The following is an 11982-nucleotide window of genomic DNA, read 5'->3' on the forward strand; positions in this document are numbered from 1 at the left end:
GAGCCAAAGCTTGTAGCTACTGTGTTTTACTGCCTCCCTGGGGAATTAAATTATGTAGCTAGTTAAATAATATTTTAGGGGCCGATGCTGTAGTGTAGTAGGTTAAGCCTCCTGCAGCACTGGCATCCCTTATCGGTGCTTGTTCATGTCCTGGCTGCTTTACTTCCAATCCAGCTCCATGTTGATGGCCTAGGAAAGCAGCAGAAAGTGGCCCAAGTGCTTGGTCCCCTGAACCCGTGTGGGACACCCTTGGGCCCCTGCACCCATATGGGAGACCCAGAAGAATCTCCTGGCTCCTGGCTTCTTTTCGGTGCAGCTCCGGCCATTGCAGCCATTTGGAAAGTGAACCAGTGGATGGAAGACCTTTCTTTCTCTGCCTCTCCTCCCTCTGTGTAACTCTGCCTTTCAAATAAATAATCTTTCAGAAAAAAAAAAACTTCCTTTCTTAGTTTGAGGTTTTATTGTCTGTTTTTTTTAAAGCCATAAACTGTATAAAAAGGATAATACTTAAATGATTATCATGTTGGATTCATATCAGCAATGTGAGGTCAGCTCAACTTTAGAAAATCAGTTGTAACTTCACATAAATGTAATAAATCCAACCTAGGCGTAAAATATTGTCCTTTTTATATACCATTTCACTTGGTTTACTTAAATTTCATTAAGAATTTTTGTATAATAAGTGAAATTGACCTGTAATTTTCCTTTTCTTTCTCCATAATTACTCAGATTGAAAAAATTAGAAAGTAACACTGTCAGGGGTTGGTGAATCTTATGAAATGAGCTAATTTTTTTTAAGGCTAATTTTATTTATTTGAAAAGCAGAGTTACAGAAAGAGAAAGAGATCTTCCATCCACTGGTTCAGTCTGCAAATGGCTGCAATGGCTGGGACCGGGCCAGGCCAAAGTCAGGAGCCTGGAAGCTTCATCCATGTCTCTCATGGATATGTAGAGGCCCAAATATTTGGGCCGTCTTCTGCTGCTTTCCCAGGCACATTAGCAGGGAGCTGGATGGGAAGTAGAACAGTTGATACTCGTAATCAAAATGAACTAATATTTTATAAATTTGTTTCTACTTAATTTTACTAATTAATTTGTTTATTTCACTAAAACATAATGTTTTCTTCATTCTATTTTCTTGGGATTTATTTTGTTATTTTTCTGACTTTGAAATGGGTACACATCTCTGTTTTTCAATCTGTTCTCTTTTCTCATAGATGCATTTAAAGCTATACATTTCCTTCTAAGCATTGTTATATCTACCTCCACATTTTGATGTATTTTTGTTATTCAAAGTATTTTCTAATTTCCTTTGGGGGTTTTTTGTTTGATCCTTGTGTTATTTGAAAATATATAACTTAGTTCTAGGGGCCGGCACAGTGGCTCACTTGGTTAATACTCCACCTGCGGCACCGGCATCCCATATGGGCGCCGGGTTTTAGTCCTGGTTGCTCCTCTTCTAGTCCAGCTCTCTGCCGTGGCCCGGGAAGGCAGTGGAGGATGGCCCAAGTGCTTGGGCCCCTGCACCCGCATGGGAGACCAGGAGGAAGTACCTGGCTTCGGATCGGCGCAGCTCTGGCCGTGGCAGCCATTTGGGGAGTGGACCAACGGAAGGAAGACCTTTCTCTCTCTCTCACTGTCTAACTCTAGCTATCAAAAAAAAAGAAAGAAAGTATATAGCTTAGTTCTAAACATATGGAAGTTTTAGGTTACCTTTTTGTTACTGATTTCTAATTTGATTGTTTTATGTTGTAAGACCTTTCCTTGTTTCCTGTTTTTAAAAATGTGTTGAGGTTTACTTTATTGTCCAATATAGTCAGTATTTATCAATATTCCCTCTGAATTTGGAAAATGTTCTACACATGTCCATTGAGCCAGTCATGTTAATCCTTAAATGAGGATATTTCAGTAAGTTGATGGAAAAATTCAATTAAAATGTAAGTTTATTTTGGTGCAAAAATGTTTTTGAAATCTCTGCAGATTTCATGAGACATTTTTTTCCATGAACTTTTTGAAGACTCACTCATATATTCATACTGATTTATGTCTGGTTTTTTTGCCAGAAGGTAAATGCTGAAATCACTCACTATGATTGTCGATTTGTCTGCTCTCCCTTAGATTGCTGTTTAAGTTTTACTTTGTATATTTTGAGACATAAGTGAGTAAGGTAAATACCCAAGTGCTCCCTGGGCAGCTTTCTTCTCATCATAAATGAATACATTGGTTTAACCCACTACAACACAACACCCATCACTGGGAACTTTTGTATTTTAAATGAAGTATTTCTTACCATTATACATTTGAAAACTAAACATTGTGCTTGGCAGCTCAGCTTACCAAAATTTATTTGAAAATTCAGTATATAATATAGGCATCTCAAAACCAGACTTAGGTGTTTCTCAGTTATACCTTAGACTTTTGATGTAAATAATTATATACAAATCAAATAATGATAATTAATGTTTTTTGAACATTTATTCTCCTTCAGGCTGTATCTTAAGTGTTTTAATTTTATTAAGTCACTTAATAATCACAACTTGGAAGGTAGATAGAGTTATTATAGATGAGAAAAGTTGGGGCACAAAAAGACTAAACAAATTTGACCAAAAATATTAAGAAAGTGTAAAATTCAAATTCAAACTCAGGCAACCTGGCTCCAGAATTTAACATCATATTTTTCTATCTAAAATGGAACTAATGTAATTTTAAGATATATTTATATAATATATAACATTATATATTATATATAATATATGAACCTTTATAATATATATTATATAGACATATAATATATGGACCTTTATAAGAAATATGTAGAGCTTTGGTGGTGTCTTTTGGCTGGCTCATATTTTTGAAACTTTTTTTTTTAAGACTAAACTGGAAATCCAGAAGGCCCTTGCAGAAGATGCTACTGTGTATGAATATGACAGTATTTATGATGAAATGCAGAAAAAGAAGGAAGAAAGTAACCCCAGATTGCTTCTGAGTAAAGATCGAAAGGTTGGTAACTAAAAATACAAAATTTCTTTGACCTTGATAGACATTTAGTGTCTTAATGTTATTTTTAAACAAGAGAATTACCTGAGAGAAAACTTTTAGGTATTTGAAGTGTGAAAACTTCTAGTTCTAGTTAAAACTCAAGTATCTGTACATACAATATCACAACAGGAGACAAGTGAATTATGTAACAATACTGTGAATTTTGTGTTCTGCTTTGAAACTTTGCAAGTAATGTTTTGGAAATATTTCGGGGAGAGACCTCCCATCCAGTTGTTCACTCTCCAAATTCCCAGGAGCCAAGAACTCAATCCAGGTCTCTCTCACATGGTGGCAGGGACACAACTACTTGAGACATTACCTGCTGTTTCCTAGGATATGCATTAACAGGAATCTTGAACTGGGAGTGGAGCTAGGACTTGAACCCAGACATTCAGAAAAGGTATGCAAGTGTCCCAAGCAGTGTCTTAATCACTGTACCAAATGCTCACTCCTAAAGCTACTATTTTAAATGATCACTGTTAGGAAACTATTTTCCTAACAGTCATATTTCCACTAACTATGAAAAACTTTTGATTCATTTATTTGTTGAAGTAAGAGAATACCAGTAAACAGGATGAAAAAAACACTTGGGGGCCAGTGGTGTGATATAGCAGGCCTGGGGTGCCAGCCTCCCACATGGACACTGGTTCAAGTCCCAGCTGTTCCACTTCCAATCTGGCTCTTTGCGGTGGCCTGGGAAAGCAGTGGAAGATGGCCGAGGTCCTTAGGCCCCTGCACCAGTATGGGAGACCTGTACAAAGCCCCAGGCTCCTGGCTTTGGATCGGCCCAGCTCTGGCCATTGCAGCCATTTGGGGAGTGAATCAGCGGATGGAAGACTTTTCTCTCTGTCTCTTCTTCTGTCTGTAATTTTACCTCTCAAACAAATAAAATCTTTTAAAAAAAAAAAAAAAAGAAAGAAACACTAGGAAAATGTTTGGTTTGAGATTTAAAAAAAAACAAAAAGCATTATAAATTTTATTTCTGTTGCACTTAAATATTTATTGAAAACAGTTTCAGTATGAATCTTGCTTATAAATTTATATTGAATTTTGAGAAGACAATTCTATTTGTTAACCATTTCTATCTTAATGAAGTCATGATAAAAATTATTACAGAAAATTGGTTTTTTTTAACTCTTTCCTAATTAACCTTATTTTTTCCCTCAGCCCAAATATATTCACAACTTACTAAAAGCAGTTGAAATCAGAAAAAAGGAACAGGAAAAAAGAATGGAAAAGAAAATACAGAGAGAGCGAGAAATGGAAAAGGGAGAATTTGATGATAAAGAGGCATTTGTGACATCTGCTTATAAGAAAAAACTGCAAGAGAGAGCTGAAGAGGAAGAAAGAGAAAAGAGAGCTGCTGCACTGGAAGGTAAAATGGGAGGTGGGAAGAGTAGAAAGACACTGAGCAGCCCTGTGGCTAGCCATTTGCTGTGTCATTGACCTTTATGATTCAAATGCAGTGATCATAATTTATGTATATGAATTCACGATGCAAGGCACAGCTGGTTAAGCCACAATGCTATGGCATCCCATATCAGAGTGCCAGTTGGAGTCTTGGCTCCTTCAGTTCAAGTATAGCTTCCTGCTGATGTGTCCAGGAGGCAGCAGGTAATGGCCCAATTTCTTGGGTCCCTGCCACCAACATGAGAGACTTGGGTGGACTTCCTGGTTCAGCCTGGCCCAGCACTGGCTGGCTGTTGGTGGCCATTTTGGGAGGTAACTGGTAAACGAAAGTTCTCTGTCGTCTTTGGCCCTGTCTCTTTGTCTCTCACTTTGCCTTTCAAATAAGTGAATCTTAAAAACAGAAACAAAGTGTAACACCATAAAATTGATCCCAAACAACATAAATAAAACCTTAAACCCTAATTATATTTTCTGAGATGATAAAATCTAGAGTAATACCACTCAAGAAGTGCCAATCTGGGCAGTTAGAATAATATTAATTAATCAGAGTAAGAATAAAAATGTGGAGGGCCTGGGGGCCAGCATTGTGTTACAGGTAAAGCCGCTGCCGTGACGCCAGCATCTCATGTGGTCAGTGGTTCAAATCCTGGCTGTTCCACTTCAGATTCTGCCCCCTGCAATGCACCTGCAAAAGCAGTGGAAGATGGCCCCCCTGAAGAGGCTCCCAGCTCCTGCCTTCAGTCTGGCCCAAACCTGGCTGTTGTGACCATTTGGGGAGTGAACCAACAAATGGAAGATCTGTCACTCCCTTTCTTTCTGTAACTCTGACTTGCAAATAAATAAAAATAACTCTTTAAAAAAAACATGTTGGGGGCCCAAGGAATGTTTCAGTGTTTTCCTTGAGTATTCTATTCATGGTCATTCCTCAAGATCTAAGTAGGATGTGTAGTTAGTAATTTATTGGCAAGTGCTATACCACTGTACCAAATCTGTAAGATTCTTTCTAAGTATGTATTACCTGTTCCTCTAGAGCACCAGTCAGATTTTGTGTCAAGTATCTGATAATAAATATTTTAGTCTTTTTATACCTATTTCTGTCACAACTACTCAACTCAGCCTTTGTAGTACCAAAGCAGCCATGGACACTACATAAACAATTGAGCAGGACTATGTTGCAATAAAAATTATATCTAAAAATACGCAGCAGGCCATAGTTTGCCAGCTCTTAGTCTGGAGAATACTTTACACTTAACATCTGTATATGTTATGTACTCTGTGCCTGCAAAACAGAGTAGCATTTTTGCTTTCTTAATGCTATAGTCTTCTCACTTTTGCTTTCTCTTAGCTCATTTGGATGTAACCAAGCAGAAGGATCTCAGTGGATTTTATAGGCACCTATTAAATCAAGCAGTTGGTGAAGAGGAGGTACCTAAATGCAGTTTTCGTGAAGCCAGGTGAGAGGTGACATCCAGAATATGTAGAAGAAACAGTTACTAATATGTAGTTGTAGGGTTCTTTTAACCCTGTGAAAAATGGAAGATTACAGCATTGTATGTTGTGTTGTCAGCCAAATTGACCTTATTGAATAAATGGCCAGGAATTCTCAGTTTCTTAACTTAAAAACCTACAGATTGACGTGGATATTTATTCTAGTGGTTAAGAAACATCCTACATTGGAGTGTTTGGGTTTGAACCCTGGCTCTGCTCTCAATTCCAGCTTCCTGCTAATGTACACTCTGAGAGGCAGCAGTGATGGCTCAAATAATTGGGTTCCTGCCATCCACAAGGGAGACCTGGTCTCCTACTGCTTTTCCAGGCCATCGCAAAGAGCTGGATCAGAATTGGAACAGCTGGGACTCGAACCGGCATCCATATGGGTTGCTAGCACTGCAGGCAACCTCTTTACCTGATATGCCAACAGTGCCAGCCCCTCAGCTGCTCTTCTGATCCAGCTCCCTGCTAATGGCCTGGAGAAAGCAGTGAAAGAGGACCCAAATGTTTGGACCCCTGTGACCTACATGGGAGACCGGAAAGAATGTACTGGCTTTGATTTGGATGTAACCAAGCAGACATGATTTGATTCCCACTGCTTTGTTGTGGGCATCTGGGGGAGTAAACCAGCAGATGGAGATGCATGCTCTCTGTCTTCCTCTGTAATAAATTAATTAAAAATGTTTAAAAACTGAAGACCTGGAGATTTAAAGATTGTTTTTCTGTAGTTTATAAAAAATTGTCACAATTTACATCAAAACACCTTCAGTGATTGAGTTTCAAAGTGCAAGACTGAAGACTTTTGATGTACAAAATGTATAACATTTCTGAATAGCTAAGCACTTTATGGCTCTTATAAATAATGCTTTAAGGGAAAGCAAACCCAAATTGGGGTTTTTTTAATTTTGTTTTTCATCTGAAAGGACAGATATACTCATGGCCCTGGTGTCTTGAAATGATTGCTGTCAGAATTAAGGAGACATTTGGAAAGAATTGGTTTCATACAGCATAATCCTACGTGCATATTCAAGTAGTATATAAAAGGAAATCAGTATTTTCATAAGAAGAACTCAGCCTCCATAAAGATTCTTTGAGAAACTCCCTAAACAGCACTCTGGCCTCAGAACTTTGCTTTTGGCCCTGTCTAAATAATGACAGAGTTTGTGGACTCAAAAGGCTTTCATAGCCTTGGCAGCTCATGACAAGAGCCTTGGGTGATCACTGACGTCATAAATAAGAGTGTTAGTTGTTAAATCAACAACAGGAGTCACTGTGCACTTGCTCCCCATGTAGGACTTCTGTCCTTAATGAGTTGTACTATGAGAATTAAGGGTAAAACTAGTCTTCAAACAGTACTTTATACTTTGTGTGTCTGTGTGGATACAAACTGTTGAAATCTTTAGTATAGAGTTGGTCTTCTGTATATAAAGATAATTAAAAATGAATCTTAATGAAGAATGGGATGGGAGAGGGAGTAGGAGGTGGGGCGGGAGTGGAGTTGGGAGGTCAGGTATGGGGGAAGAACCGCTATATTCCAAAAGCTGTATCTATGAAATTTATATTTATTAAATAAAAGTTTTCTAAAAAAAATATGATTCTGTATTAGAGAAAATAGGGGCCGGCGCCGCGGCTCAATAGGCTAATCCTCCGCCTTGCGGCGCCGGCACATCGGGTTCTAGTCCCGATTGGGGCACCGATCCTGTCCCGGTTGCCCCTCTTCCAGGCCAGCTCTCTGCTGTGGCCAGGGAGTGCAGTGGAGGATGGCCCAAGTTCTTGGGCCCTGCACCCCATGGGAGACCAGGAGAAGCACCTGGCTTCTGCCATCGGATCGGCGCGGTGCGCCGGCCGCAGCGCGCCTACCGTGGCGGCCATTGGAGGGTGAACCAACGGCAAAAGGAAGACCTTTCTCTCTGTCTCTCTCTCACTGTCCACTCTGCCTTGTCAAAAAAAATAATAATAACAATAAAATAAAAAAAAGAAAGAAAATAGGTACACTGTCCAGTATGTAGCCACTACTCACATGTGGCTATTTAAGTTAATTGAAACTAAGTAAAAACTAAACTTTTAGTCACAGAGCACAAGTTTTTTATAGATTTACTTATTTGTTTGAAAAAGTTAGAGAGAGAAAGAGGAAGAGACTATTGGCTAGTTCACTCCACAGATGGCTGGGCCAGGCCGAAGCCAAGAGCCAGTACATTCCTGCAGGTCTCCTGTGTGGGTTACAGGGATCCAAACGTTTGGGGCCTCTTCCACTACTTTTTCCAGGTCATTAGCAGGGAGCTGGATCAGAAGAGCAGCTGAGGGGTCGGTGCTGTGGCGTATCTGGGTAAAGGCACTGCCTGCAGTGCCGGCATCCCATATGGGCACTGGTTCGAATCCCAGCTGCTCCAGTTCTGATCCAGCTCTTTGCTGTGGCCTGGAAAAGCAGTAGAAGATGGCCCAAGTGCTTGGGCGCCTGCACCCATGTGGGAGACCTGGAAGAGGCTTCAGACTTCGGATTGGCCCAGCTCCAGCATTTGGGGAGTGAACTAGCAGGTAGATGATCTTTCTCTCTGTCTGTCTCTCTCTTTCTGTAACTCTGCCTTTCAAATAAATAAATAAATCTCTCAAAAAAAAAAAAAAAAAAAAACTGAAGAAGAGCAGGTAGGACATATAGGAAGCCAGAGTTGTAGGCAGTGGCTTTACCATCTATGCCGGCCCCCTCCAAACTTTTTTTTTTTTTTTGAACAGAGACATTATGATTAGAAGATCTGAGTCTGAATTGCTGGAAAAAGGACAGATGGGAGACAGGAGGGTGAGGAGAGAGAATTGATTTATGCCCCATTCTCCCCCAAACTGTTAGGTTTTGATTATAAAATTGGTGAGAAGTTTGAATCTAAGAAAGCACATTTGAAGATTGAGCTTTAGAATGGGAATTGCAAAATATATGACTCTGTTAGAGTTTCATCTGGAGTAGTTATGAGGCCAGTCTTGAAACTCTGTAATGTCATTTAAATAATCGTACTTCTTAGAGCCTGATAATCAAATTCTTTACTATTAGTGGATCCTTTAGCCAAGATAGTTCTGCCAGAAGTTCCTAGAAAACAAAGATGTTGTACTGGACATGAGGGGCCGATGCTGTTGTATAGTGGGTAAAGCCACCATCTGCAGTGCCGGCATCCCATATGGGTGCTGGTTCAAGACCCAGCTGCTCCACTTCCAATCCATCTTTCTGCTTTGGCCTGGGAAAGCAGTACAAGATGGCCCAAGTGCTTGGGCCCCTGCACCCACATGTGAGACCTAGAGGAAGCTCCAGGCTGCTGGCTTCAGATTGGTGCAGCTCTGGCCATTGCAGCCAATTGGGGAGTGAACCATTGGATGAAAGACCTCCCTCTCTCTCTCTCTCCCTCCCTCCCTTCCCGCCTCTCCTCCTTCCTTTTCTTTGTGTGTAACTCTGACTTTCAAATAAATAAATAAATCTTTTAAAAAATAATTAAGACTGACCATGTGAATAATGTAAACTTAACCTCTTATCAATTAGGAAAATGTAGGTGATATAAAAAATTTTAGTATTGTTGATTCTGACAGCTGGACACTGGATATATCAGCTGGACATTTGAGGGTACTTCAAAAGGTTTCTGTAAAAATGGAATGAAAAGATTGGTACAAAAATTTTGAAATTTATGCATAATTTTTTCATAGCACACATTTTCTATGGACTTTATGAATACTTTTCGTTTCCACTTTGGGATAGGTTCCAAGGCATATATCAGGATGCTAGTGCCATTTTTAGTATGAGAAAAAATTATCAATATTTAGAATTAGCATTACTACCATTTTCCTTTGGAAAAAATTCTCTTCATGTCTGAGACCATCTTTATAATATTCTTAAAAGAAAACAAAAATTCAGCAGTCACAACTAAAGGTAGAACTTAGATCCAGAATTTATATTACTTTTCCTGATTATCTAGGCTTAGCAAAAATGAAGACCTTGTACAGACCCATGCCTGAGGTTGTGGTGGTCCAATAGAGAAAGGATAATTGTATCTGTTTCACTTCTACAAATATTGAAAATAATATGAATGATTTGAAAATACTAGTTTGCAGATTTGTACAAGGTAAATAGACATTAGCACATTTTTTACATTTGGATAATCAGAATTATAATTATAGTTGTATTGATTTAAGTATTGAAAAAATATGAACAGTTGCTTACTATGATTGATAGGGTGCCATTTTGTGTTTATATTTACTATTTTAAAGGTCCGGGATAAAGGAAGAGAAGTTGAAGGGTTACTCTGATGAAGTAAGTGCAGAGGACGGAATAGCACAGAAGAAATGCGTTCTCCAAACTGGTGTGAAAGTAGAGGAAAACCCAGATGCAGACAGTGACTTTGATGCTAAGAGCAGTGAAGATGATGAAATGGAAGAAAATGAAGTGAACAGAAGAAAAAAGGTTACACATACCTCAGAGAATGATTGCAGGCATCACAGGAATCAGACCCACTCACGGTCATCTAGTGAGGAAAGAGGGCACAGTGCCAAATACCACACAAAAAGTTCCAGGTCAAGAGGACATGATAAAAGGGAAGATCACCAAAAGAGGCCGTCTAAAGATGAGGAGAGCTATTATACTGACTCTGATTACCGAAAAGAAAAGAAAGATTCTCATAGGCACAAAGAAACTAATCATAGCGATTCCCATTGGAAGAGGCATGAACAAGAAGATAAACTGAGGGGAAGGGACCACAGAGAAAGAGATGACAGAGAGTGGAAAAGAGGGAAAGACGGGGAGAAATATTCCTCAAGAGAACAAGGAAGAGATAGACAACGAAATGATCATGACCGGCGCAGTGAGAAGGGAGGCGAGCAGGAAGAGAAAAGCAGAGCAAAAGAAGAACATATGAAAGGAAGGAAGGAAAAATATGAAAGTGATGATAAATATAGAGATAAGGAAAAACAAGATGCAAGTGTTCAGTCTTCAGAAAGAAATCGAGACAGAAAGGAAAGCAACCCAAAATCTCGGGCAAAGAATGAATTTCTTGATGAGGAAAGATCCAATAAAATGAGAAACTTAGAAAAAGACAAAGAAAGAAACCAAGAGAAACACTCTAGTTCTGAAACGTTACTGGGAACAAAGCACAGACTCACAGAGGAAGGGCAAGAGAAAGGTAGAGAACAAGAGAAACCACCTGAGGCAGTGAACAAATTTGCAAAGCGAAACACTGAAGAAACTGTAATTTCAGCTAGAGACAGATACTTGGCTAGGCAAATGGCGCGAGTTAATGCAAAGACCTATATTGAAAAAGAAGATGATTGAGAGCTGCCCCAATACAAAAATCTGTAGCAGCACAGGAAATTAGAATTTCTGGAATTTGTGAAAAAGCATACAGGAATGTGTTAACAGAGGTTGAGAGGATTTTTTAAAATATATTTTTGAAATTCACTTTTGGTTTAGGTTTAAATCAAATGTCATTCCTTTAGTCTTGACTGGCCAAATTTATATATAACATTTATTTATCAATATCGCATACTTGGTTGTATTCAGTTAGTTGAATGCAAGTTGAATTCCATTAGGTACTTAAGGAAAATTGGCTGTACTACAGCTATTTAAAAAATAATAATTTAAGAAACTCTCCTAATTTGTTGGTTTTGTTGCAGGAACTGTTTTATTGTATAAATTATTGTATTTCAGTCCCTTAAAAAATTATTGTATTTCAGATAAAAATGTGGATTTGAGAAATAAAGTAGAGGATATCGCTAACTTTACGTGCTAAAATGTATTAAAGTGTAAAATGTGGATCATGCATTTTGTCTGAACAACTTTTTATCTGTCTCACAGTATACTTGGCTTAAGTGGAAATAAAAATAATAACATGCTTATACATTTAAGTCACATTTTTATTTTATAAGTAATTTTACTTATGTCGCAATTCCTTGTTTTAGTAAAGAGCACTTTTCATGTGTAGTTCTGAAAGCTTGCCAAATGAGAAAGTTAGTTATATAGGTAAGCCCAGTGTAAAAAGAGACATTTAGCCTAACAAATCATCTAAAGATCCAGAT

The 11982-nt window shown here is 38.7% G+C and overlaps 1 protein-coding gene across 1 annotated transcript in view; it reads left to right on the forward strand.

Moving 5' to 3' along the window:
• Positions 1 to 11981, forward strand: part of NSRP1 (nuclear speckle splicing regulatory protein 1) — a 65966-nt gene extending 53985 nt beyond the window's left edge. The window contains exons 4-7 of the mRNA XM_062175231.1: positions 2872 to 3000; positions 4207 to 4414; positions 5795 to 5903; positions 10183 to 11981. Of these exons, the coding sequence (XP_062031215.1) occupies positions 2872 to 3000; positions 4207 to 4414; positions 5795 to 5903; positions 10183 to 11239 (1503 nt within the window). The 3' untranslated portion in view covers positions 11240 to 11981. The remainder of the gene's footprint in view (positions 1 to 2871; positions 3001 to 4206; positions 4415 to 5794; positions 5904 to 10182) is intronic.
• The last annotated feature ends 1 nt before the right edge of the window (position 11982 follows it).

This window comes from Lepus europaeus, chromosome 18 (genome assembly GCF_033115175.1).
Source record: "Lepus europaeus isolate LE1 chromosome 18, mLepTim1.pri, whole genome shotgun sequence".
Classification (NCBI taxonomy): Eukaryota; Metazoa; Chordata; class Mammalia; order Lagomorpha; family Leporidae; genus Lepus; species Lepus europaeus.